Source organism: Dermacentor silvarum, chromosome 6, assembly GCF_013339745.2.
Source record: "Dermacentor silvarum isolate Dsil-2018 chromosome 6, BIME_Dsil_1.4, whole genome shotgun sequence".
Classification (NCBI taxonomy): Eukaryota; Metazoa; Arthropoda; class Arachnida; order Ixodida; family Ixodidae; genus Dermacentor; species Dermacentor silvarum.
In genome coordinates, this window is record NC_051159.1 from 183,735,140 (window position 1) to 183,759,982 (window position 24,843).

Below are 24,843 nucleotides of genomic sequence, written 5' to 3' on the forward strand. Positions count from 1 at the left end.
TCCAAGAGATTTAGGGTTGGCAGACATGCCAACAGCTGCGCACAGGCGACTCCGAGTAACGGGCTAAACAGATTTATTGGGCCTCTTGTCACAAATATCTACGGGGGACACATTCGCAAACATCTGACACTTTAATTGTCGTTGACGTTAAAACGGAACTATAGTCGTACTGAAGCATAACTGCGAGTCGGCCTAGTTGGAACAGATTCATTTTCTTAAATTTTTGTGCGCAAACAAACAGGGACGAAGAAAAGGAGACACAACGACGAGTCGTACCAGGCAATTATCCAATTAGGGTGGTCCGAAGAGGCGGCGGGAAGAGCGTGAAGCTTCGAACTCGCAAAGCGAACGTTTTGCTTTTCACGCGTCTTTGCATTTTCACGTCACGAAGCGAGAAATAAATAAGGAAATAAATATATCGCTTTCGCCGAGTGCCATTGCGATGGCATGCGAGCGTCGTGCCATATCGTATCGACCAGGCTCATTTAAAAAGCGGACCTGTCCTAGCAACCACCTCTACGCGACCCCTCCTCCTCTTTCTGCCCCACCCTGCGCCCCATGTACGCGCTCCTCTGGCCAGCTTCGGGCGGCGGTCAACAGTGGTGCATGACCAATAGCTCTGCGGGCCGCACCCGAGTTCAAGAAGGCGCCGCGGTTAACTACAGGAGAGCATATATCGCATCTATCCCATTCGTCAGGAAAAATGAAGTACTGCTGCGACGTCGACCTGCCGATAGTGCGGAATGCATTCGCCAAGCGGAATTGGACCAAGGTCGAACCGCATCAAGACTGGAACATCTACTGGTGAGCGAGCCATTGTGAAAAATGGGCAGCAATGTGGAGACCGCGAGGACGCGCAATTACGTTCAGGAAAATATCCTTCTGTTTAAGAAACAAAGCCAAGCCATCCAGAAGCAATTAGACAGAGTCGAATGGTAATTCTGCAGTGAGTAAGGTAAATGGTAAACTTTTTCATGATCGGTGTTCGTAATATAAGTATAACGTGCGGATATTACCAACCGACCGGCCAAAACAGCTTGTCTAAAGACACCTTGATGTTCCTCTAGCAGTATTCAGATCGCTCTATTGAGCTTGGACTGCGAGTCGCCTGTCGGGTGGATTCAGCTAAGTTGTACCCACAAGAGAGCGCGATCTCCTTGATATCTTTGAACTGATATCACGCCCCCGATTTTAATCCGTGCTTTACAATGATATATGGTCGTTATTTTGCTCAGGACGTCCGTCGCCAATGCCCGGTGTCTCATGGCTCCGGACTCGAACATAAGGCTCTCCGAGAACCAGTGGGTGACCCTTTTTGACCCAGCATGTCACACGCGCATTGAAAAACTAACAGTTGTGTCTTTGTAGATATCTGTAGATTAGGTATTCTTTAGATATTTTTTTACTTTCGTAGCTATTTTCTGTGTCTTCATTCCCCATCTCTGCTCCGGCCGGTGTTCAGCCGCTGTTCTCCTCCAGCTGCTGGGAGGCTTGCTACATAGGGCAGAGCAATGAGTCGCCGCATAACAACATCCATATCGAAAAACCACATAAGCCCCATATCCAATAATACCATTAGAACATATGAGGGTGCCATATTTCCTATACGGCGCATATCCCATATGATGCTCTTGTTAACATACAGGAGTGACATACGTTCTAATCGAATTATTGAACTTGGAGGTTATGATTTGTTTCGTTGCCTGCTTGTTTGTTTGTCTGCTTGTTTGCTTGCTTGTTCGTTTTCAATAGAAAAAGCACTGAACGAGTCGGAGTGAGTGCCAATGTGAACACCTTCTGTGTCGTGACACGTACAACTCCTAGGAAAAGAAACCCAAACATTCCGTTGAAAAGGCATCACAATAAATTATTTACGACATGCTGATGCTCGCCAGTATTCTTTATAGGGTTTTGAGGTGTGAGACCTTCACTTACCGGAACGAAAGAAGGAAAAAGAAATAGCAGTTGAAAATATCATGTCAATACTCCTTTTACATTTTCGAACAGTCGGTTGCTGCGCCCGCAACAAGTAGACACACTAATCCTGATTCATTTCATGAGCGGAAAGTCTGGAATTCATATTTAGCACCGCTTTTAGAGCAAGCACCGTATACCTTGCTTGCGCCGTTTAGACGTAGCTTAATCAGCTCCGAAAGTGCTTTTGCATGTTTTCTGAAGCTGTGGCCAAAGCTTCGTGTCGTCCAACCAGTCGCCGTCTACAATATCTCCCGAAACGGAGGTTTGTTAAGCCGCACCGGCGTCATACACATCCATTGTAAACACGGAGGCAGTTGAGGCAAGCAATGGACGCGTCACCACGTAATCAAACATGGCAGCGCCCACGGGATCGCCGCGAGAAGGGTCAATAGGTCCTTGCACTGCATGCTATGCACGCAGGTAAACAATCAGCCACTGACCGAAAAAGCGCGCGAGAGGTGGTTTGACCCGCATATACCACCCAGCAAACAGCAATCGCACACAGGTGGTTCATTCGCTCCCTGTCTCCACATGCGGGCTTCAGGCGTGTGAACCACTTCCCGACGCACTACGAATTGACGCGCAAGGACCTGTTGGCCAGGCACATGCAGCGTTACCAGCGCCAGCGCAGCAAAGCCCAGCGCGACGATCCGCCGCCCCCAGCGATCGTGCCCTCGACATACGTCCTGCCCCGAGACTACAACATGTTCGTCGACGAGTACAAGCGAGCCGGGGGCCTATGGATTGTCAAGCCCTGCGGGAAAGGCACGTCGTCGCCGTTCATCTTTGTGAAAGGATACAAAAAGCTGAATTGTTATGAGCCAGCTATCTCACGACACTGTTCAGAACTAATCGCTGCCAAAAAAAAAAGAAAGAAAGAAAGAAAATTTTGAAATGCCGCTCACAGTACGCAGCTGAAAAAACCGTCAAGATTAAATTGTAGAAATACCTCGTTCTCACTTCCATCAGGTGTTACGCAGTCGGTGGAAACAGTTCGCGTTCGTGGCCAGCGGACATTCTGCTGACCATGTTATGATGAGGCTGCCAGCCTCGGCATGGCGGCCTCAGCGTGACATGGCGTACCCGGCCGGACACGTGTTGAATGTCCCGATTCGCGCCGGTTGACCGAAGCAGCAGTGGGCATCCCGGTGGAGACTGCAGAGTGCGGATGGATTCTCTTAGGCTGCGGAATAGTTGGAACGTCTGCCATATATTCGAGGCCGGATGTGCTAGAGCACTGCACGGGCCGATTTTTGCGGTCCGGGCCTGGCCCGGGCCCGTTTTATTGCGATAGCAATTATATGGACACTCCAAAGCAGATTTCTGCCGTCGGCGTCGCCGTCGCCGTGAGGTTCCGTATGACGTCAATGGAGATGAAATCGTCGCTGCGCGCCGGATAAGTGGTTCTTGAGGGAAAGGGAAAGGTTGACGCCGCCGAACGCTGTATGTGCGAGTAAAAGGGTGCGAGGGACGCGCGCTTTCACGGGGAGTGAACGCACGGCGGAGAACAAACGCGCGTTCTGTGCCGTGCTCCCTTAAGGGCTGCAGAAGTAGGCGTCTCTTTCCTCCTTTACAATCACCATATATGAGAGCAAACGCGCCTTCTTCCGACGCACGAAAGGCAGTTGGGGGGGGGGAGGGGGGGGAGGGGGAGGGAAGGGAGGCGACGTTTAACTGCGGCACCAAGCCTATTTATATCAGAGGCTCCGGCAACACTCACCAACGCCGCACGCATTTTGTGGGAACGCGGGCAAAACGCCGACGGCGTCGACAACAGTTATGCGTGCTGCCGGTGCTGCTGCATGTCCAAGTTTATACAGCTGATAAAGCTACTATCATTACTCCGTATAGCTCTCTACAAATTTGCTATAGCAATTGATGCTTCGCCTTTCAGGTGAAACTGCAACAATTTTTTTTACATTGGCCCGCCCGAGCCCGATCAAAACTTGTATGGCGAGACCCGGGCCCGGCCCGGGCCCGGAAATATTCTACGTTACCCGCCCGGCCCGGCCCACCGCCCCTTTACCTTAGGCCCGAGCCCGGCCCGAGTCCGGCTCGAAACCGGCCCGAACCCGGCCCGAACCTGGCCCGAGACCGAAAAATACATGTTTTTCAGAGTTGAGACGCCCGAGAATAACTCGCTGCACGTTACATGCACTACATGCGCGGGCCCGAGCCCCAGCCCGGGCCCGCGTAAAAAAACCCGAGCCCTGCCCGAGCCCGGCCCGAGCCCGTGAAACAACTGCTCTACCCGGCCCGGCCCGACCCACGGGCCGGGCCGGGCCCGGGATTTCGGGTAAGCCCGAGCCCGTGCAGTGCTCTAGGATGTGCCACCTCCATCTTTCAGCAAGCATCATTTTCACGCGATTCTTGTCGGGTATGGTCTACCACGGGGGCCGCATTTAATGCTCTTCTCTCTCCAGCCCAGGGCATCGGAATCAAGCTGGTCGACAGGCCATCGCAAGTGAAATCACTAATCAACAGGTACGTAAGTACCGGCTACAAACTATGAGCCAGATGCAGATATATTGTTTCTGTATCTGACTTCACTATGTCATGTGTGACCAAAGAACACAATGATATTAAAAATTAAATTATGGGGTTTTACGTGCCAAAACCAGTTCTGATTATGAGGCACGCCGTAGTGGGGGACTCCGGAAATTTGGAACCACCTGGGGTTCTTTAACGTGCACCTAAATCTAAGTACACGGGTGTTTTCGCATTTCGCCCCCATCGAAATGCGGCCGCCGTGGCCGGGATTCGATCCCGCGACCTCGTGCTCAGCAGCCCAACACCATAGCCACTGAGCAACCACGGCGGGTGAACACAATGATATGAATCATGACAGGTTCATGAATGAATAAGCATATATTGCTTCCCAGAAAACGAAGTTGGTAACGTATTGTAAAGGTAGTGAGCATTCGTCATTGCATGCCGCCTGTAAGCTCGGAACAGAAATAAATAAGTACAACACTGGTCTGTGGCAGTAGCAGCGCACTGAATAATTCGCTATATATACCATGTATCCCAGGTAACTTATGCCAAAATTTCAAAATATGCGAGTGCCATGTAGCTGGACAGAAGCAAGGTAATCCTGTTCGCGGCCGCTTGGAGCAAGTCCGACAATTATTATTATTTTTTTTTTGCATTTCACCGAATTACAGATTTATTTATCGGTAATTATTCAACTTCTCAGGTATTAAAGCGAAGCTTTATATGGCTAGGCAAAATCACCTGTACACAGAAAACTATCATCATCAGCATTGGCTCAAGCGTCATCTCTGCAGCTGGCTCGTTGTCTCGTGCTCGGCACGCGCTCGAGCCACTGCTGCCGCGTTCGTCGTCTTCCGCAGCTGACTCCGCGGCCGCTCATCGTTCCAGCGTATAATTTCACTTCGCTTCTGTCGTCGTAATGGGGAGGCGGCGTTTGCGGGGCTATGAGCCATTGCTTAAAGGGGTATGACCCATTCATTGTCTTACCGTGACGAACAGATTTAATTTTGAAGCAATTTAATTTCGAAGAATCGCAAGCGACAACGGCGGACTACGGGCATACCGCCAGTGACGTCGTTCTCTTCGTCGTAGCCGAACCTGTGTAACCTCATAATTGAGAAATACTTTAATGAACATTCGGGATTAACCCAGTGATAAACACCGTGGCCGCACGTTTCAGCTTCGCTGGTTAACCATCTTCACGGAGGGGAAAGGCCGACGAATTTTTATATTCAGAGCAAAAGTGTCAATGAGAAAACTGTAAACCAAAAGTGCCGCTGTGACTAGTCGCGCCTCACTTTTGTAGCGTTAGCTACACTGGCCTAGCCAAGCCCGTTTCGCGCGGCACATCAAGAGCCGTGCTGCGCATGCGCAAGGATCAGTGATGTCACACGGCTTGCGCACCGGAGCCACCGGAGCCGGCACCTCTCGCGCACTCCGCCGCCGCCGCGCGCGACTCACCGCCGCCGGTCTGCGCATTCCAGAGGAGTGACGTCGTAGCCGTGGTAGACGCACTGGCGCCGGCGCGCGCTCGCTGTGCAGTTGCCGTCTGACACTGCGCTGGAGCCGCTGCGCTTCTGACTGGCGTTTGCCAGTGTGGTATATCCATGGAGAAGGAGAGCGCAAATGCTGCTCAACAGCGCAGAAGAACGGAGAAGCTTGACTCATCGGATCCCGAAATCAGCTGAACCTTTGCTAACGCTACGTATATCTGGCATAGCCGAGCTAAGCCACTGCAACTCTTTTTTTTTCGCAGTCTTTCTTTCAGGCTTGGAAAAACCTTTCATAGAGCACGTATTGAGCCACAGAAAGCTGGATCGCGAAATTTTTAGGATGGTCTACAATTTTCTCATTGACACTTTTGCTCTGAATATATTATTTGAGAAGTTGAATAATTAATAATAACTTATTGTGTAATTAGGCGAAGTGCAAAAGAACATAGTCTGACTTGCCCCAAGCACGACATTACCTTGATGGGTTCGTTCCAGCTACGTGGCACTTGCATATTTCTCAACTTTGGCATAAGTTACGTGCCATGGAACGCATGGTATATATAAAATAGAATGAAGTCAGCAGCAAGTTGAAACAAGAGTGATACATAACAAGCAGAATACATTGTAAGCTGAAGAAAACAAGAGCAACCAGACGCACAGAGTACATTACAAAACCATTGAGCTGGCAGCCCGCGGAGAATAGTACGCAGTAATTATGAATGGAGGACTACTGCACTTAGGGTTATGTAGGCGAAGGACTGGCAAAGACGATCTGAAGTTTCCTTCAACAGATAAAGATATCTTATAAGCGACAAGGTCCTTCTGGTTTTCAGAATACGTAAAAATAACGACGCTGCCATCGCTGGTTGTTTAAGTTCGCTGGCACCACATGGCTACTCGGAGAAATACTGCGGAAAATTATTTACGCAAGTTTAGCGGCAATAAATTATCGCCTGCTTTGTATTGTGCACTAGCTTTGTAATGAAAACAACAACAAAAAACGCCATGCTAAGCGTAGCAGAAGCGTGCAACAACGCTTCCGTGAAGTGAAGCACGCGCGCCATGGAAAAAATACGACGTCGGCCCCAAAACATTTTCGGTTCTACTTTAATTTTATGTTCAGAGAGATTTGTCTAGAAAATAAAATGTTCTCGTGCACGGGAATGTGTTATAGTATAATGTGTAAAAAAATAATTAGCCGCGTGTCCCCAGCATGCGTAACAGTTCTGAATATATTGCGGTAGCATTGATCTTAAAAAAAATGAGAAAAATCGTATAGCAAGATCGCTGGCAATTGATACGTAAATCACGTGCGGCCTGTTGCAGCCTGCCATATGCTCTTCATTGTCCGCTAAATTTCGTGGAGGACTAAACCAGAACTCTCAGGCGGCGTCTGTTCGCAAACAGTAGTGATTTATGAATGAAAATAGTGAAATTGTCTGTATAAAAGGGCATTCTCCGTCCCTCGGTCAGCTGGGAGAGCCAGGGCAACCGGGAGCCTCACGTGCTGTGCCGCTACGTGGACCCTCCCCTGCTTGTTGGAGGCCGGAAGTTTGACCTGCGCCTCTACGTGCTAGTCACTTCCTTCCAGCCTGTGCGCGCATTCCTGTGAGTCACACAACTTGCGATCCTTTAAACAGCTCTCCTTGACCATATTAGTTGACTGATTGCCCTGAACGTCGCAAAGACACGTGTTCCTTATGAGGGGCGTCATAGCAGAAAGCCTGGGCTATGGCGTCCTTGCTACGACCTCTGTTTAAGGTACGTAAACAAGCACGGAATGCATCTTAGCTCTAGCTTGTATAGTTCCCTCGCATTACCACAGACCACAAATTGAATTATTGTTTCTGCAGATATCTGGAGTCAGGTAATTAATGAGGAGTGCGACGAAAACATACTGGGCCCAGCCGGACGCTCGTCATTAAACCGCTCGTCATTTTAAATCATTAAACTACTTCTTCTTCTGGAGTCAGGTAAACATAAATGAGCAGTCGAGGCTCAACTTTTGCTTCTCCTTTTAATATAAGACAGATTACACACCCTTCCATCCTGAAAATGAGCGATAGTTTGCAATTTCGCACGTGACAGGCACCCCTTATCTCGTCACGTTCTAATGCATATCTTATCGTTGTGTACGTGCGTGTCGTTTAAGATCATCGTTAAATGGTCGTTTTGTCCTAGAAACGCGCTCATTGGACAAGGATAACCTGCGTGATTCGATGCGCAATGTCCTATATAATAATTATTACCTTTTCTCTCAGTCATGATGCTTAAGTATTTCTCGGAGGAAACATAATCAGCGCTGATATCATTGATTCTCAGCGAACCAGCTATGCGTCCATGTCGAGAAAGGTGAGGCGCACGAGTTTGTGCTGGTTGGTTAATGACTTGAGCAGAAACAGCGCTGCTCCTTTTTGCGCTGTTTATGCTCAAGCCTTATATGTGTTGTCGGCGCGGACACGCCTGCGCAGGTACCGGAAGGGTTTCTGCCGCTTCTGCCAGCTACACTACCGAACTAAGGGGCTCGACAACCCGTTCGTGCACCTCACGAACGTCTCCGTCCAGAGACACGGGGTATGTTATGGCTTGGTCTGGTCCATATGCTCCGAAGGCTACATGATGCGCCCGAAGTACGGCATAGCGGCGAACGTCAAAGGTGTCACGGCCTTCAATCGCTTACAATGCTTTTCTCGACATCTATACTGCCACACAGGTTGTAACACCGCAGGAAGCCAAACACAGACCTTGTATGTGTCAATTAAGACAGGTGATGTAGGCAGACCTATACCGTCTACCTACACGTTTTCGCACGAAACAGACGAAATTGCTTGCTGGGTCAATTTAGCATTGAGAAGAACTTGACCCAAAAAATCCAACCTAGCGTCGTCCTTCGCATTCGCGAGTTAGAGTACGGCCACGCTAGCGGCAAAAACACGCGGCAATGCGTCATGCCGAGCGCGGCAAAAGCGGCAGGAATCGGGGGTTTTGCGGCGTGCCGCGTGAAATGGGTTCGAGACCCATTTCTGCGGCAAATGCCGCGTGCCGCGAGATGAAGAACCAATCAAGAGCGACGAGGGTGACGTCACGGAGCCATCACAACCGGACCGCCGCCGGTCCGTGCCGGGTTTTCAATCGACGATCGTCGTCTCTCGCATCAAACAACAAGCGCTCGCGGTGTTGCTCGCGCGTTCGGAGAGCGCGGGAGATCTTATCGCGGCGAAACGCGCTTGCCACGGTTAAGAGTGACCTAGGTCACTCTAGCCACGGTGGCCTCGCGGCAAGGCGCTGACGCGCGGCATGACGCGCGCGTTTTTTTTTTTTTTTTTTTTTCGCTAGCGTGGCCGTACCCGTAATCGCCAACTAGTTAGGTTAGAAGTCACAATTGTACAATCGCGATTTACAAGGGAGTAAGGCGAGTGAGAACAGTAGGGCATAGACAAGAAGGTCGCCATGAGACAGCAGTTTATTTTGGGATATCAATTACGCCTTCTTTTTAAGCTACAGTGAGAAATTTTTCGTACTGTCCTTTCATGCTACTAGAACAACTCGGTTGATCGGCAGCATTGATTCGAGAGAAACCCGGAATCAGAGTACACTCATTACAGGAATTTGACAAACTAGTTAACTAACTATATACTCAGTATGGTGCCTCGTTGGTGCATCCGTTTGTTGGCGCTTGCAGGGTCGCTACAACCAGTCTCACGGTGGCAAGTGGAGCCTGTCCAGCCTGGAGATGTTCGTGCGGGGGACACGGGGCTCCGCATCCGCTGCTCGGCTGCGTCAAGACCTCAGGGACCTGGTTGCGCACTCATTAACAGCCGTCGCGGTGCGGTTCTGATCTAGGTTGTTGCGTCTTTGATAACCGTAATAAAATGCCTCAAGTGGTTCGAGCATTACAAGCGTAGGTGAGGACTCCTCCAGACGATGCGCTGACAACTCGCCAAATCCAACCCCGTGCTAACGCGCCAGCTTAGCCCACACAAGATATTTTCCTATTTCTTACAGCACGGACGATATCCCCGTGTGTTCTGTACAATCACACACAGTCACACGTACAAGGTTTTGTTGCAACAAGATGAACAGCGTTTATCTACCTGCTCTTTCTTTCTGGTCCATCTTGAGTGGACGCACTCAAATGAAAGCTTGATCCCGGCTCGTTGACTCTCTGTTCACCTTTCCCAGTGCAAAATCAAGGTTGCAATAATGTCAGTTACAAATTTTCTTGTCATACGTAGTACGTAATCAGAGCATTGTTCTTCTTATCGTGATGTTGTTGTTGCGTGTACTTGTTAAATAGACGTACTGGGAGGTGGATTGGTCACGCAGCGAGAAATTCAAGAATACCCGCTACGGTGGCAGAGCTGGCGTTGTGCTGCTGAGCACGAGGTCGCGCGTTTGATATTCAGCCGCACTTCGATGGGGGCGAAATACAAAAGCGGTCGTGTATTTATAAACTTAGGTGCACGTTCAAAAATTTCCGGTGATCTAAATTAATCCCTCCACTGGAAGGCGTCCCTCATTAAACCGCTGTGCAGTTTCGGGGCGTTAAGCCCCACCATTTAATATACTGGAAACGCCGTGGAGAATTTCTGATACAGTTTCTTTTTTACTTGAGACACATCCTCTAATGCATTTAGAAAATTTCTACTAGTCGGCTCATTGTAACAGAATCCCTACTGTATCTCCCATATCCTGAAATTGGCCAAAATACTTTTTCTCAACATTTGCCACAGTGTATGCGTCAAACACACGTATTTTCGCTGCACTATTCTGTACCACTTTCAATGCGAAAGCATTATATGCCCCATGAAGCGGAAAATCCGGCGACCGCCCGGCGTTCACATCCTGATGTTGCCAATATCCACGTGACCAAATGATGACGTCCCGTTTCCGCCGCTGGACCTGCTGCGGCTCGCAGTGCGAAATTGTCATGAGTCACCGGCAAGACGTGTGAAAATGTGAAAAAAGACGAAGACGCCGGCCGAAGAAACGGAGAAGGGACCCACAGGCGAGAAGCACGTGAAGCGCGTGAAGCGCGAGAGAAAAAAGACGAAATGAAGAAAAAGGAGACGCAGGCGGAGATGAGCTTTACCAATTTTAGCATACCTAGCTTGCACGTGACGTCACATCCGCGGGCTCAGCTGCCGCGGCCGCGATGCTTGTGAACCGCTTGTCGCCAGTCTGACGCGCGCGCGCTGCGAGAATCCGTCGAGCAGTTGTTTTCTCTGTGTCGTGACAGGCCTCTATTCGTCTTTTCCTTGGATATGCCAGCATTTCCAACTGTACGGCCCTTTCGCGAGGACTACTTCGCACAGTTGATTGGATCTGCACGTGTACGGTACAAAGAAAAGATTCAACTGTGCGAGAACGTCGATCTCTACACATGTACTGCGCCTGGGAATGGACACAAGTGACGAATGGGCGTAAGCGCAGAGGTTTTTTTTTTTTTTCACTTTTAAGGTCTCTCAACTGGTTGTACATAGTTTTAAAGCATCCGCCGCGGTGTCCCGCTGGTTATGAGGCTCTTTCGTCAGCGTCGGTTTCTCCAATCGAGTGCGGCGAGAGATCGCCGCCGCGTCTGCCTCGGAACGCCGTTCCTGCAATTCGGCTTGCCGCTTTTCGGCGCGTCGTTTTTCGAAGCGTCGCGAGGGATCCGTGTTCATGGCGCTGTAGCCGAGGAGAAGCGACGGAGCCAGGTCAGGGTCCGTCTCGTCAAACAGTTTAGCTGGCTTCCCTAAGAACGCAAAATGACCAAAGTTACAAGACTACCCTTTCGTTATATATCGTCGTTATCACGCTGTCAAAGTCGAAAGGAATTATTTACCTGCAATGAAGTGTGCGCCGCAGACTCGCAGGTTGCGCTTCTCAATGTCTAAGTTGGCACGGTTAATGCGCGCCAGCCATATATATACGCTGCGCCGCTTCGTGCTCAACGCTTTCGTGCGCTCGCACTGGTTCACCACGATCTTCGGTAATGAAAAGAAGTTGCCGTTAGTCGTTTTTTTTTTTTTTTCGCGGGTCTCACTGCGGTTGGAACAACCAAATATCATGCACATGACCATGGTGACAACACGTCTTGCGGGGCTAGCAACGACTGTGGGAGAGTGAGCGGTTCATATGCATGGCGGTCGCATATCCCAGAATTCCTTTCACTGACGTCAGTGCAAGCTATGTATTAACAAAGGTTGCCTAATTCCATCCAAATCTTGGTCAATCCCCCGCAATGGGTGTGCGCCATCAGATAATGAGTACCATACCATACTGAGCTGGCATTGCTGACATGGTCGAGAAGCAGTTGCATCTTCAGCTGTGTTCTGGAGACGGGAGGCAGCAGCTTCGGGGACCACGGGCCAGAGAGGGACGTTCGCGAGTTGGCCAGCGACAACTGCAGCTCCTGAGCCCCGCCTGCGTCGCTGTGGCTGTGTTCCGCGGCCCCGGTCCAGCCTCACGCTGCCGTAACCGGTTGCTGTCCCGTGCCACGAAGGAAATCGCCAAGGCCACTTCAGCGGCACAACGGCCGACTGGCCCAGACCGCGTCCTGTGCCACGCGGGTCTCTGCGGAAGACCGAAACCTCAGCTAGTTTTTGGAGTGTCTCGTGTGTGTATAGTGTTTATATTGTGTCAGGGTCGTTTGCTGTTTGTTTTTTCTTGATTGCAATTTTTCTGTTTGAGATAAATGTTCTTTAACCTATTTGCATTGTGTGTCTGTCCGTTTCTGGAGCGCTGAAATTCGTGACAGAAATATATATAGTGATTTTGATGGAAGGAGAAGAGTCAGCCGGATTCTGCCTCCCATTTGGGGCCCGGCTCAGTGACTAGGGAGGGGGTTAGCGAAATCCCACGGGCCACGGCGTCCGTCCGACGCCGTGAAAAAAGTTTACTTTGCGCCCAATTCGAAAATTAAGTTGTCCCACGTGCAAGACCGACCTGGCCTACTCCCAAAACTGACTTGGTCCACCCTCAAAACTGACTTCGCCCGATTCGAGCACATGACCAAGTGAAAAGTATCGCGCGGGAGAGTCAGAACGCTTTCGCATTCAGTGCACGTATTTTGGAGCGTCCATTGTGTGACGAACCGGTGTATAACGAACCAACTCCGGAGCCGATCACTGAGCCTTGCTGCGCGACAATGCAGATAATAGTGGTTGCTGCATGCCTACCCAGCGTCACGCGACTGAGCATCACTGTGCGATACAAGAAAAGATTGGCTCTCTTTCACTTGACTCACCTGCAATATACATTCTTCAATGTGTTGCACTACCGTTGGTGACTGCTGCGCTTTGTTTCGTCCGCAGCCTTCCATGCTGTCTGACTGGCACTGCTTCGAGTGTTACGGGTGAGCATTCTTGTGCACCGATTCTGTATGGTAGACTGGTGAAAACGTATCTAATCCTGCAAGCATATGGCGGGTAAAATGCTTTGGTCTCATCGCTCCGGAGCACATGTTCTCTGACAATGTGCATACCTTCCACAAGGCTCCAGCGCCTAATATGTAGTGCTTTCACTTGGTAGGCGGCGCAAGCTGGCAGGGAGAAACATTACCATTGAAATTTCCTGCTTATAGAAACCAATGCAAAATACAAGAGCTGGTCTAATGACGAACCTTATCAGCTGTTCCGATCGCGACGTTACGACAATGGTGGTATAGCGGACCTATATACATTTGTCATATAACTTCATAAGTCAGGATATTGTGAGTACTGGTCAGTGTCACATGTGTGACCGGTCGGCAGCCGTAATGATATGTTGCGATGCGAAGATGAAAAGGCCTGCGGACATTTTGGTTTCCATGAACGCTGCGATAAGATAGCAAGTGGAAACTTTTTCAGAAAGTTTCAACACCGGGGCCTTCATCACACTCGTACAGCGCCTGTACAATGCTATTCCTTTGCATGTTGTAGACTAACTCCAAAAATCGCCGTTCGGACAGCACGATTATAAATCCGTGTAGTGACAGCAGAATATGCATGTGAGACAACGTCACCCTGATCAAAATTTAATTTCTAAATAGTAATGCATGCAGAAAAAAAAATGGCGCAGAGTCGGTGACGGCGCACATTGTCAAACATTTAATCATTTTACGTAAACAAACCAAACACAACTTTTCTGCATAATGATATCAAATCGAACGTATACTGTTAACGTATTAATTCCCACGTGTACGGGGAAAATATACGCGAAAGGAGAAATAAACATGAACCGTTTCCCGGCCCTAAACAGAACCCATTTGTTTCGTTCAATCACGGGAGCTGCACCACAACAATTTAAACGTCCGTGCTGCTTTGCCAGATATCTTTAGTTTCTAACCGAAGGCGCCACAAAATATTCTTTGTGTAATGAAACAGTTCACCACGTTATGTGTAATCAGAGCGCCGACGTCTGTGAGTCATCGTTCTCTTGTACATGTAAACTAATAGCAAGATGGAACGCGTTCCTATGCAAAGTTCCAGATAACTTCCAATCAAATCAGTTATTAAATCTGTTGAGACGCTGATAGGTACGAAACAAGTCATGAGGTTAGCACGCCAACGTCCCCACACCTGCGCAGCTACGACGTTCTTCTGGACGAAGGCTTGCGTCCCTGGCTCTTGGAGGTGAACGCGTCGCCGTCCCTGACCTCGAGTACGCGCGCCGACGCCCTGCTCAAGCAGGCACTGGTCGACGACGTGCTGCGGCTCGTCGCACCTGCCGGGAAAGCGCTGGCAAGGTGAGACGCAGACTGCAGCAAAGGAGACACAACTGACAGAGAGGAGTAAATGGCAGGGAAGTTAACCACATTGCAATATCACATTTGCTACCCTGCTCTGGGGGAAGGTATTTATAAGCAGTTGTACAAAGAAATCGCACGTGCTGACAATCGGTCAGGCCACTTGGATTTTCTGTGGCCTAAATGCTATAAGAAACTGAGACATCTCCGCGACTGTATACGAGTTAAGTTTGTTCTCAAAGACGCTGCATCGTCCATATCCTGTTACATACTCTTAATAAGTATAAGCTCGTTCTCGATGGCGACAAGGGCAGGCAGATTCCTTTGCCGAATCCTTTGAAAACTGTCAATATTTTTCGGTAGTTCTTTGTCACGGGTCAATATCACGGCTGACTGGACCTCAGTCACTCTCAAGATATGCAATATGTTCTTGTATAGTATTTGTGAAATCACGTGCAGTGTTATTAGCCGCATTTGCATTGTGCGTTGATGCGGAAGGACATTAATTCCGTTCAAGATCGATCGACACCAAGATCGATCGACAAAGTATGCCATTTGCCCCCCTTCCCCTTGTTTTAAAAGTGGCCATGCTGAAAGTCCAACAAAACTACAGCCGACGCAAAATTTTCTCTCGCAATAGAGTGGCCATGTCAGTAACGCTTTTCTTAACTACGTATCCTGGGCTTAGGCAGCGAGGATTGTCTTTTGTGCCTCCTCGCGGGACGCGCCGTAGCGGACGACACGCGGGATTCTCCATACACGATCGCGTTGCAGAGAAGGCCTGGCGCTGGGCAGTTCCCGCCATAACAAATGTCAGCTTGCGCTACTTCCATAACGCCCAGTGTTTTGGGACCACTATATCTGTATTTGAAAACACAATCAGCTTATTTAACCTGCGGGCGATGGGGAGGTCAGGATAACGTATTATAATGAGCCGCGATCAACTTGTGTGGTTTACGGCATGAAATCGTTGGATCTTCAAATGCTGGAACTATTTAATCTCTGTCCGGAGATAGCCCATATAGCGTTGCAGTCTCAGTATCCTATCACCATCAAAAAGTCTAATCAAACCTCTTACAGGTATAACTGTCAAGTTTCATTGTCTAATCATTGTAGATATGTTCATGGAAGCGACCTTGATCAAACGTGCAGAGCCATTTAAATACCAATAGAACACTGACTTGAATTTTTTTCTAAATGCTTGTGTCACTTCTGACCTTGTCGATTTCTTTTTCAGGCTGTTTATAAATAAGAGCTACACAATTACTAGTATCCCAGCAGGAGCAAGAGCAGCAGATGTTTTATATTTTGAAAAAATGAGGGCCACTTTTTGGTGGCGTGTATCGAAAATTTGCACTGCGTATGTTACTACCTGTATGTGCTCCGAAAACAGCTACTGAATAGTCTCTTTCTCCCAATTTGTATGCGTTATAAAGTGAATTTAGTTGCTTTCCCCCGGTATCCTCGGTGAACTATTCGGGGCATCGTGTTTTTAATTATTTGAAGAACGAAGAAATGTTCAGAGTGATGAGCGATAAATGTTTATCCTGTGTAGGTTCACTACAGTCTTTGTAGAAAGTTATTCATTGGAGCGTTCCAGGGAGTCATGCTGCCGCTAATCGAAATGTTTCCCAGACTCCTAAAGGAACAGCACGAGAGACGGTTTACATTCCGTGAAAATAGAGATAATCTTAAGCGCAATTCGTTGCGTAACATTCACTACATTATTTAGAAGCGTTACCAAGAATTATTGAGCCGTCATACTTTATTTATTTTACTTTTTCATGCATGATATACTAGGTTCGCCTGGCGTCCTCACTGACCTAAAGGAGGCAGCTTCGTTTTGTTTGGTGACTGTAAGGACAAGTTAATAGCTGATTTGTAGGTGAAGTTCAGAGTAGATGGGTAATTGGGGATTTCGCAATAAATTACGTATGAAAGCACTGTAGAATGTTATGGGCGTGTCTAACGAGCGGGGAAGAACTGAGCCCGCTGCCGTGGCGGAATATAAAAGTCACCAAGACCAAATTTAGCGAAAATTGGTGGTAAGCTATGGAAAGTCACTGTGCAGAAGTTAAATGTGGCTGGATCATACACAGCCTTTGTAAAAAAAAATATTATTCAAGTGTTAACGCGTGTGATATGGCAGCTATCAGCTATGCTTCCCAGTAGCTCGACATAGTTGTAGGTTACAGCAGGTTTATATTTTGTGGAAAGGGGAGGGGGGACATGATAACTGCAATGTGCGACAAAATTTTTACGTTCCTGATCCAGCTAGAAGCTGCGCAAATAATTATTAAGCCGTCGTTTTTCTGTCCCTATCTTCAGGCGTCATAACACGTTCAGACTTGGTTTCAGCGATGTCCTCGGTGAACTAAGCAAGACATTTTGTTTATATTTCGCGAAAGTAAAGGGCGCGCTATGGTCAATATGTAGGTAAACTTTAAAGACAGGGGTCTAATTATGACATTTGCAGTAAATTACGCATGCAAGCGATCCGGAGCTTTATGAATGTGTTTTGCGAACAAAGAATTTGCAGAGCCGACCTCGGGACCACTCCACCTCGAGGAAGAAGAGAGCACCGGTCCCCCTCCCCCACACCCATAGAGCACCCCTTTTCTGCCGCAAGGTTTCGCCTATTAAATGCAGAAATAAAGACGTTTAAAAAAAAATTTATCCTGTTGCTCTAGCAGAACTGTGAACTCAACTGATATCAAATTTAGCGTAAATTGAATAAGGAGGGCGTGGGGGAGGGAGGGAGGACACCATGACAAATGTTATGGCGAAGTAACATGTGTTCTGATGAATTGCTGGCTTCAGTTTTCAATGGTAGAGTTTCAAATCGTAGAGTCATGTACGGGCAATTTTTTAACGTATGCGATAAAATTACAAGAAATTGAATGTTTTGTTTCAACTGTTCGTAAGAAACAGTTTCGCTGGAAATCAGGTTGTTGCACACATCTGTTGTCATTCTTTCTAGTGAATATTGCAAGTAATTTATGTTGATTGTACTTCGTTGCGTAGAACCTAGACAATACTATTACCTAAACTAGCTATACATTTAGGCCGTAGACCTAAATACCAAGTACAATTCTTTGTTTAATTACTAATATAGTTTATAGCAAATGTACATTTTTTTATGTGCGCTGTACTGCTGCTACTGGGCAGGATCCAGGACCTCTGTGCGACACTAATTGCATTTTTTTCCTGCAGCATTTTGAAATTTTATATAGTTGCAATAAATAAATGCGCATTCAAATAATCTGTCGGGCCGCCATGGTGCACAATGTGTGATTGATAAATAGGTCGATCTATGTCTCTTAAATATAAAAATAACGGACAGACGCATTTTCAGGCTCTTTCACCTATTGGAATAGTAAATCGATATATATATGAACGAGAAGAAAGGGAACCAAGGGGCCTGATTATTATTAATCATATCATAAGAAGCCAACAAACAATGACACCGAGGGCAACATAAGGGAAATTACTTGTACTCACTTATTGAATTAAAGAAATGATACAATAATGGAAATGAAAATGGATGAAAAAACAACTGTCCGCGGGTGGGGAACGATCCCACGTCTTCGCATTACGCGTGCGACGCTCTCACCATTGAGCTACCACGGTGCCGTTTTTCCATCCACTTTCTGGGGTATTTATGTCTTACAACTAGAATTAATCCTGGGATTGTTAGCCAGCACCACCACTCACAAACCATGGCGGCGGATGTGGAACATCCTTTATGCCGCAGGCGTCACGAGCGCATGAACTTTTTGGGTGAAGGCAACTGGTCAATAAACCAACATATGCTACCTGAAGGCATCAATGTTGCCGGATTCGGGCCCTCGTTATCTAATGAACGAGAAGAAAGGGAACTGAGGGGCCCGATTATTATTAATCGATACATATACACACACATATTATATATATATATGTGGAGACGTCTGTCGAAACATGGGACGAACAGTTTTTCTTTTGGCCTAGCCATATACAGCTTTAGCCGTATAAGTTTTATTTTAACCCCAACGGCCGTCGCTGAGAAGCAGTCAGGGATTTGAATGCTATCGCGTTCCACTCTTAAAGACAAAGCTTAAGCGTCCGCCAAATTTTTATTTCAAGACACAATAGTCGCAACGTTTACTGCGATACGCAAAATTATAGCCTGATGCTTTGAATTTATGCACAGCATTAATCATTTCTCGGAAACGTTTTGAAAATTCTTCTGTGAAACTTCAAAGAAGGACCTCATGGATCAGGCCCGTATAACGTAAAACTACTCCGATCTGTTTTTATTCCAAATCAGCCATTAGCTCTCCGTGATAGGTCAAAATGACTCCAGTTCTGCCCATATAACGTCCATGTGGCAGAGCTGGAGCTATTCCGATTTGGAATAAAAACAGATTGGAATGGTTTTACACGGAACACGAATGAAAGTAATAATTCGCTATTTTTAGTATAAAGTACTGAGATTTCATTACACAACATTATTGAGAGTGCTGCGAAGTTAAATGGGGGCGGGCCTCAGCCTAGGCTTCGGCCGCGAGTCCTTGGACTCGGTCGGCTTCCTCTGCTCACTTGACGGCCCAGAGTTGGTCTTTTAATGCGAGGCTGAGCAGAGCCGCCTTCCAGAGCGCCCTGCGGTTCGAGACTGCCTCATCGTGGTTTCTAGGTATTTTGTCGTCTAAACTCGAGCATTCCCATAGCATGTGTCGCAGGGTTGCCCTGGCATCGCACGCTCTACATTTATCCGTCGAATAATGATCTGGGTAACACAGACGAAAGATCACTGGATTTGGGTACGTGTGTGTGTTTGCAGTTGTCTCCACGCAACTGCCTGCTTCTTACCTAATTCGTTGCGTGGAAGTACTCAGAGTAAAACAAATAAATAATGAAGAAAATATGCACCTAGTTCTTAGTTCCCAAGATTTGTAAGTTAGATTAAGCAAAAAAGAATGTAGATTTCCTGTCGTTAGTACTAATAATTGTGACACCCACGCTATGCAGGAACGCAGTGGCTTCGAAAATGTGAAAACGGGTAAGTTCCTATTGTACAGGGATCATTTGTTTTTACTCATTGCAGCAGTCACCTGGTTTGTTCTTTACTGCATTCTTTGGGCTCGCGAAGCAGTGGTTGTCAGGTCAGAGGGCATGCAGAAGCGTCATCATACTCGATTATTACGTTCGATCAGCTTTTCTGTGTAAGGAAGGTGATCTAGTGTTGGTTCAACTGGCGCTGGAGCCTCCACGTGTTTTGTTCAGTTCCTGTACAGTGATGTACAGTAATGTGGAGTGTTGCAAAATATTGTACAGTAATGAATACGTGCACTTACACAGGTGGTATTCAAAATGTTGGATCACTTCGTCAACTTCGGTCGAAAGTCGGTGTGAAATCGACTGCGTGTTCTTGCGTCAAACCTCCCCCCCCCCCCCCCCCCTCCCGAATAGAAGGATTGATCGTAATAATTTGTACATACGCTGTCGAAGCGCTGATGAATAAAAACAACCCACGGTGGGGAAAATAAGTTTGCACTTGATAGTAGTCGAACACAATTATCAAAATAACACGCACTCAAGGGCATCTCCCGTTGTTTGAGACATCGCTAAAGGGACACTAAATAGAAACCGGAAGTTGAGCTTAAATGGTAGATTATCCTTCCACGATCACAGCCATACCATTCTTACTGCAAACAGATGTTTATTAGGCGAGAAAATAGCGAAAAACTGAAGGATAGGTGCTGACGCCCCTTCGAATTTCCCGCACTACACGTTCTGACGTCGGAGATTACAAATGCAGGCCGGTCGCGATTGGTCGAGAGCGATTTAGCGCTGTTAATAAAACGCAAAATGAAATACACCTTAAACGTACATAAACAGCATTTGCCAACTTTTTAAACCGTTTCAAGCGAGGAAGTACAAGTTTAGCACAAAATTAAATAAATAAGAAAAAATTGCATGGCGATACATGCGGCCGTGATGCATCGTCGCGCGCGCCTGTTCCGCTCTACGGTGTTTGGTTGCGTGTTGCGTGGCTCGAAAAACGTTGACTTCGCGGGAAACAGCCAGAAAATGCCTCGTGTGTGTAGTGTTGCGGGCTGTATAAATGGCCAAAGGCGCTTGCTCAGGGGCAGCGGCAGTGTTGACTCGATTGTGTCCTTTCATGTGGTGTCGCGCGGTGAGCCCCGGCTCCCCGGCGTTCGCAATGGCTCAGTGCTCTGCCGGTGATAAAACGGCAAAAGAGCCAGAGAAACCGATGGTGTGCTCTCTGCATTTCTCGCCCTCGGATTATGTGTATAATCTTGCCCTCGGAAAGTATCTTGGCGTGCCCCAGAGGCCAGTCCTTTCTCGAGCAGCTGTTCCCTCAATGCGGCCTTCATCAAACCCCCTACCGATGCCCCTGCAGCAGCAAACTGGCGGCTCGGTGAGTGCTGAATGTCATTAAATAAAGCCACGAAATAACCATACCGAGTACGTGCGCAACTTTCTACGCTTGTTCTGTCGGGAACATCGTCGCCTGGCGGACCGGACGCTTCGCCTTCGGTCGACGAAAACGAAGCTCTCCACCGGCGCGGCCGGCGGCTCACCGCCATCGCACGCGGAAACACCTACCGCTCGAGCACTGAGGATCATTTCGCGCTCCGTTTCACTGAATATCGCTGAAATGCAGTCCTGCTTCCCTGGCGAGCTCTTCGTTGCAAGGTTCAGCTGCAGCAACGGTATCCATCGCGGCGAACGCAAACGCAGCGACCATGCATGCAGCCATGATGCATCCAGTGCCTCGGCCGTTTACGCAAGCAGTGACGTATCATGGCGCATTCTGATTCGCCGAGAGCAATGAAATCTGTGACGACACTGCTTCAGCGCCAAACCAGGGGTGATAGAAATTGAGGCAGAGATATTTGGTCTTTGTTTACGAATTTCTCCGCTAATAACTCATATTTTTGCACCCAACAAAAACTGCATACATTCCTGAAGGTCCCTCTTTTATTCCAGCTGAGCTTCCTGTTTCTCTTTAGTGTCCCTTTAAAACAGCGTAGACGGCATATCCGAAAATTACACAACCCGAGAGAAGCTTCTGTATCTTCACTGCTGCTGTCACTTTAAAATTAAGTTGAGCCGATGAAAGCGCAAATCTTGCATTTTTTTTACTGAAGAAGTGCTAGGAGCACTGGAGGACATATAGTTTCGACGATACCTCCAGTCAAAGTTTTATTTTACCAGACTCCCCAATCTCCCCCAAAAAAAGTTCAGTCGCAATTTCAAACAGCGCATGACGTTGCTAAATGAATTCCAACGGAAGCGGTCAAGAGCGCGTAGAAAAACTGTCGATCAAATTGATCGATTTCTATAGGCACGGTAACGAAAGAGTAAATATCAAAATACGGGGCTTCAGTGAAACACGCGTGGGCACGGGAGCAGCAATACCACTTCTTCCAGCATGCACGTGCATCTGTAACACGCCAAAAGAAGCCTGGTGACTGCCGTGCTTCTCCCGCGCCCGCTAAAGGGGTCGAAGGAGTGCGAGCCGACAAAAGCTGGCCATTCGCTAGCGGTCGAGATCTGAAAGGTCGCTCGCACCTACTTGGCCGCGCCATTCTGGTGGGGATTCAGTGAGTGCAAGGACCGTCTTATCAGGCCAGACGCTTTTGTCATATCGACCAGGATAATGCCATGTCGACAACCCAAATGCAAGGCAATATAAGCGGACCGGCTTCTTGAAAATTAGCAACAACGAGCGGAATATTTCATTCAAATAATGAGTTTCATATTATGTGGATTTGATCAAAAATACAATTTGTGCATAACATTAATATACGCGTTTGGCAAGACAACTGAGTGCATCAAAAACACTGTGGGAAAATAGTCAAAAAATGGTCGTCATCATTGACTTCAACACTGACTTGCGTTGAACCTTGCGTTCAACGTTGCCTTGGTTGCACTTCTCGATGCCGTCGTAAGTTTGGGATTTAATGGCACGTTCGACTGGTATTTCGAGAGCGCTGTCACAGGATTCTTATGGTAGTGTAAAACAACAATGATGCACTATTATGCATGCCGACTTTCATAGCATTAATCCTGCTTCGTTAACACAAGAGGGGCGAGCTTGTCGTCCCAATAATGATTAGGTACTTCTTTAACGATACCCGCCGTGGTTGCTCAGTGGCTATGGTGTTGGGCTGCTGAGCACGAGGTCGCGGAATCGAATCCCGGCCACGGCGGCCGCATTTCGATGGGAGCGAAATGCGAAAACACCCGTGTACTTAGATTTAGGTGCACGTTACAGAACCCCAGGAGGTCCAAATTTCCGGAGTCCCCCACTACGGCGTGCCTCATAATCAGATCGTGGTTTTGGCACGTAAAATCCCATAATTTAATTTTTAACGACCTTTGAAGTTTCACATTAGTGTCCGGAAAGGACCAGTCGAATGTGCCATAATTGAGTGCTTCATCGGTCTCCTGAAATTCTGGCTAGACACAGCGCGGACGCCGCGGACGAACATTGTACTTTAGTGGTGCCACACGGCTGGAGCGTCACCAGCACCGTGAGGTTCAAAATGGTAAGCACACTGCTTTATGCTCTCACGCGCAGTCCCAACGCCTATTCAGAAGCTGACCTGGGCGACTTCGAGCAGATCCTTCCCGGTGCTCAGACACCACCGTGAGTCACACTTCCCGTTGGTCACCGGTGCGATTCTTCTGGCCACGTGACTCCCCGGGCGGAAGAAAACGAACTGTGACGGCGGCGGCAAGAAACGCAAGCTGCCGAAGGGTCAGAGAATACGAAGCGGTGGATACGTGGCTCAACTCAGCGGCGATCACGACGGCAATGACGACGATGCAAGCCAAGTGGCTGATCGGAGTGCAGTCTAATTCAAAGTATTTAATAAACAATCGCAGTGTGCAAAGCCGTATCTTCATTCTTCGGTGGTCGTAATGATGCTCTGGATTAGTTTTAAAAAATGATGGCTCTCCCGTAATCGAGAGTAGATGTAAGCATGAAATGGCCACAATCTTAAAATGGGTGTAGTGCACGTTCGCAACGGCACACCCCACCACACCACACCGCACCACGCCATACTGTACACTGGTCCATACAGACGCAACTGTTTCGTGTCACAGACAGAACCTCATTGCAAGTCTCGTCTCGGCAAGACAGCCATCCGCGGCGCGCCAGACGCTGCCGGCTTGGTCACACAGCTTGGCGCCATCTCTCTAGCCGGCGCAAAACCCGTGCCGCGGAACTCGCAGACCGCTGGCGTTAAAAAGAGCACAGGCAACCCTGTCTCAGCGCCGAAACATGACAATCAAGTGTATGGTGCCCTGTATCTGCCTTTTGAACGTCGCTATTGAAAATGACAAATAACACTTCAGCGTACTAGCAGTTACAGCTTCAGCGATATTGTGAACAAACAGGAAGAACTCGGAGCCAATATTTTTTGTAACTTGTTTGGGCAGTAACTAGCGTATGCAATGTGGTCCTGTAAAAAAAGGGTTGGGGGGGGGGGGGGGGGGGGAGAGACCGCATTTTCTTACGTTTTGACTCGTTGACCGGATCTCGTTTGTTCTCGCAACGATGCCCGATGTTCTAATTTCGGTCGCATTTGAGTGCCCGGATAACTGCTCTCGCTTTTGGCTCAAGGTCACTTGAAGGACGCCAACAACGGGAACCATTTCATGCTTAAAATTCTGGGGTTATACGTGCCGAAACCACGTATGCTTATGAGGCAAGCCGTAGTGGAGGAATTCCGTATTAATTTTCACCACCGGGCACCTGGAGCTCTCTAACTTGCAAATGTAAGTATACTAGCGTTTTTGCGTTCCGCCCACATCGAAATGCGGCCGCCGCGGCCGTGTTCGAACGCGCAACCTCGACATTAATAGCGCAACACACCATGGCAACTCAGCTACACTACGGTAGGTGTCTCGGAGTATTTTCTCGCAGGACAGATGAGTCCTTCATGCATCCGCGTCACACGCCTACCTTTTAATGCGTTAGCGTTAGGAGGGTCAAAATGGAAAAAAAAAAGGGTAAGTGTGTGAGACGTCGGTCACGTGGTGAGTGTATATATATATATATATATATATATATATATATATATATATATATAATTTCAAATAATGTTCTTAAGCCCGGTATGCACGTAGTTTTGAAACAAAGGAGCGCACATACGA

At 48.0% G+C, this 24,843-nt stretch overlaps 1 protein-coding gene across 1 annotated transcript; it reads left to right on the forward strand.

Annotated features, from left to right (window-relative positions):
- The first annotated feature begins 700 nt into the window (after nt 1–700).
- Nucleotides 701–24,001, forward strand: LOC119457099 (polyglutamylase complex subunit TTLL1). The gene is made up of 10 exons (XM_037718925.2): nt 701–804; nt 1,236–1,301; nt 2,522–2,742; nt 4,401–4,461; nt 7,437–7,571; nt 8,435–8,537; nt 9,646–9,789; nt 13,259–13,299; nt 14,512–14,670; nt 23,261–24,001. Exons 1-10 carry the CDS (start codon nt 704–706, stop codon nt 23,331–23,333), a joined length of 1,104 nt encoding a protein of 367 aa, XP_037574853.2. The 5' UTR covers nt 701–703; the 3' UTR covers nt 23,334–24,001.
- Nucleotides 24,002–24,843: the final 842 nt, after the last annotated feature.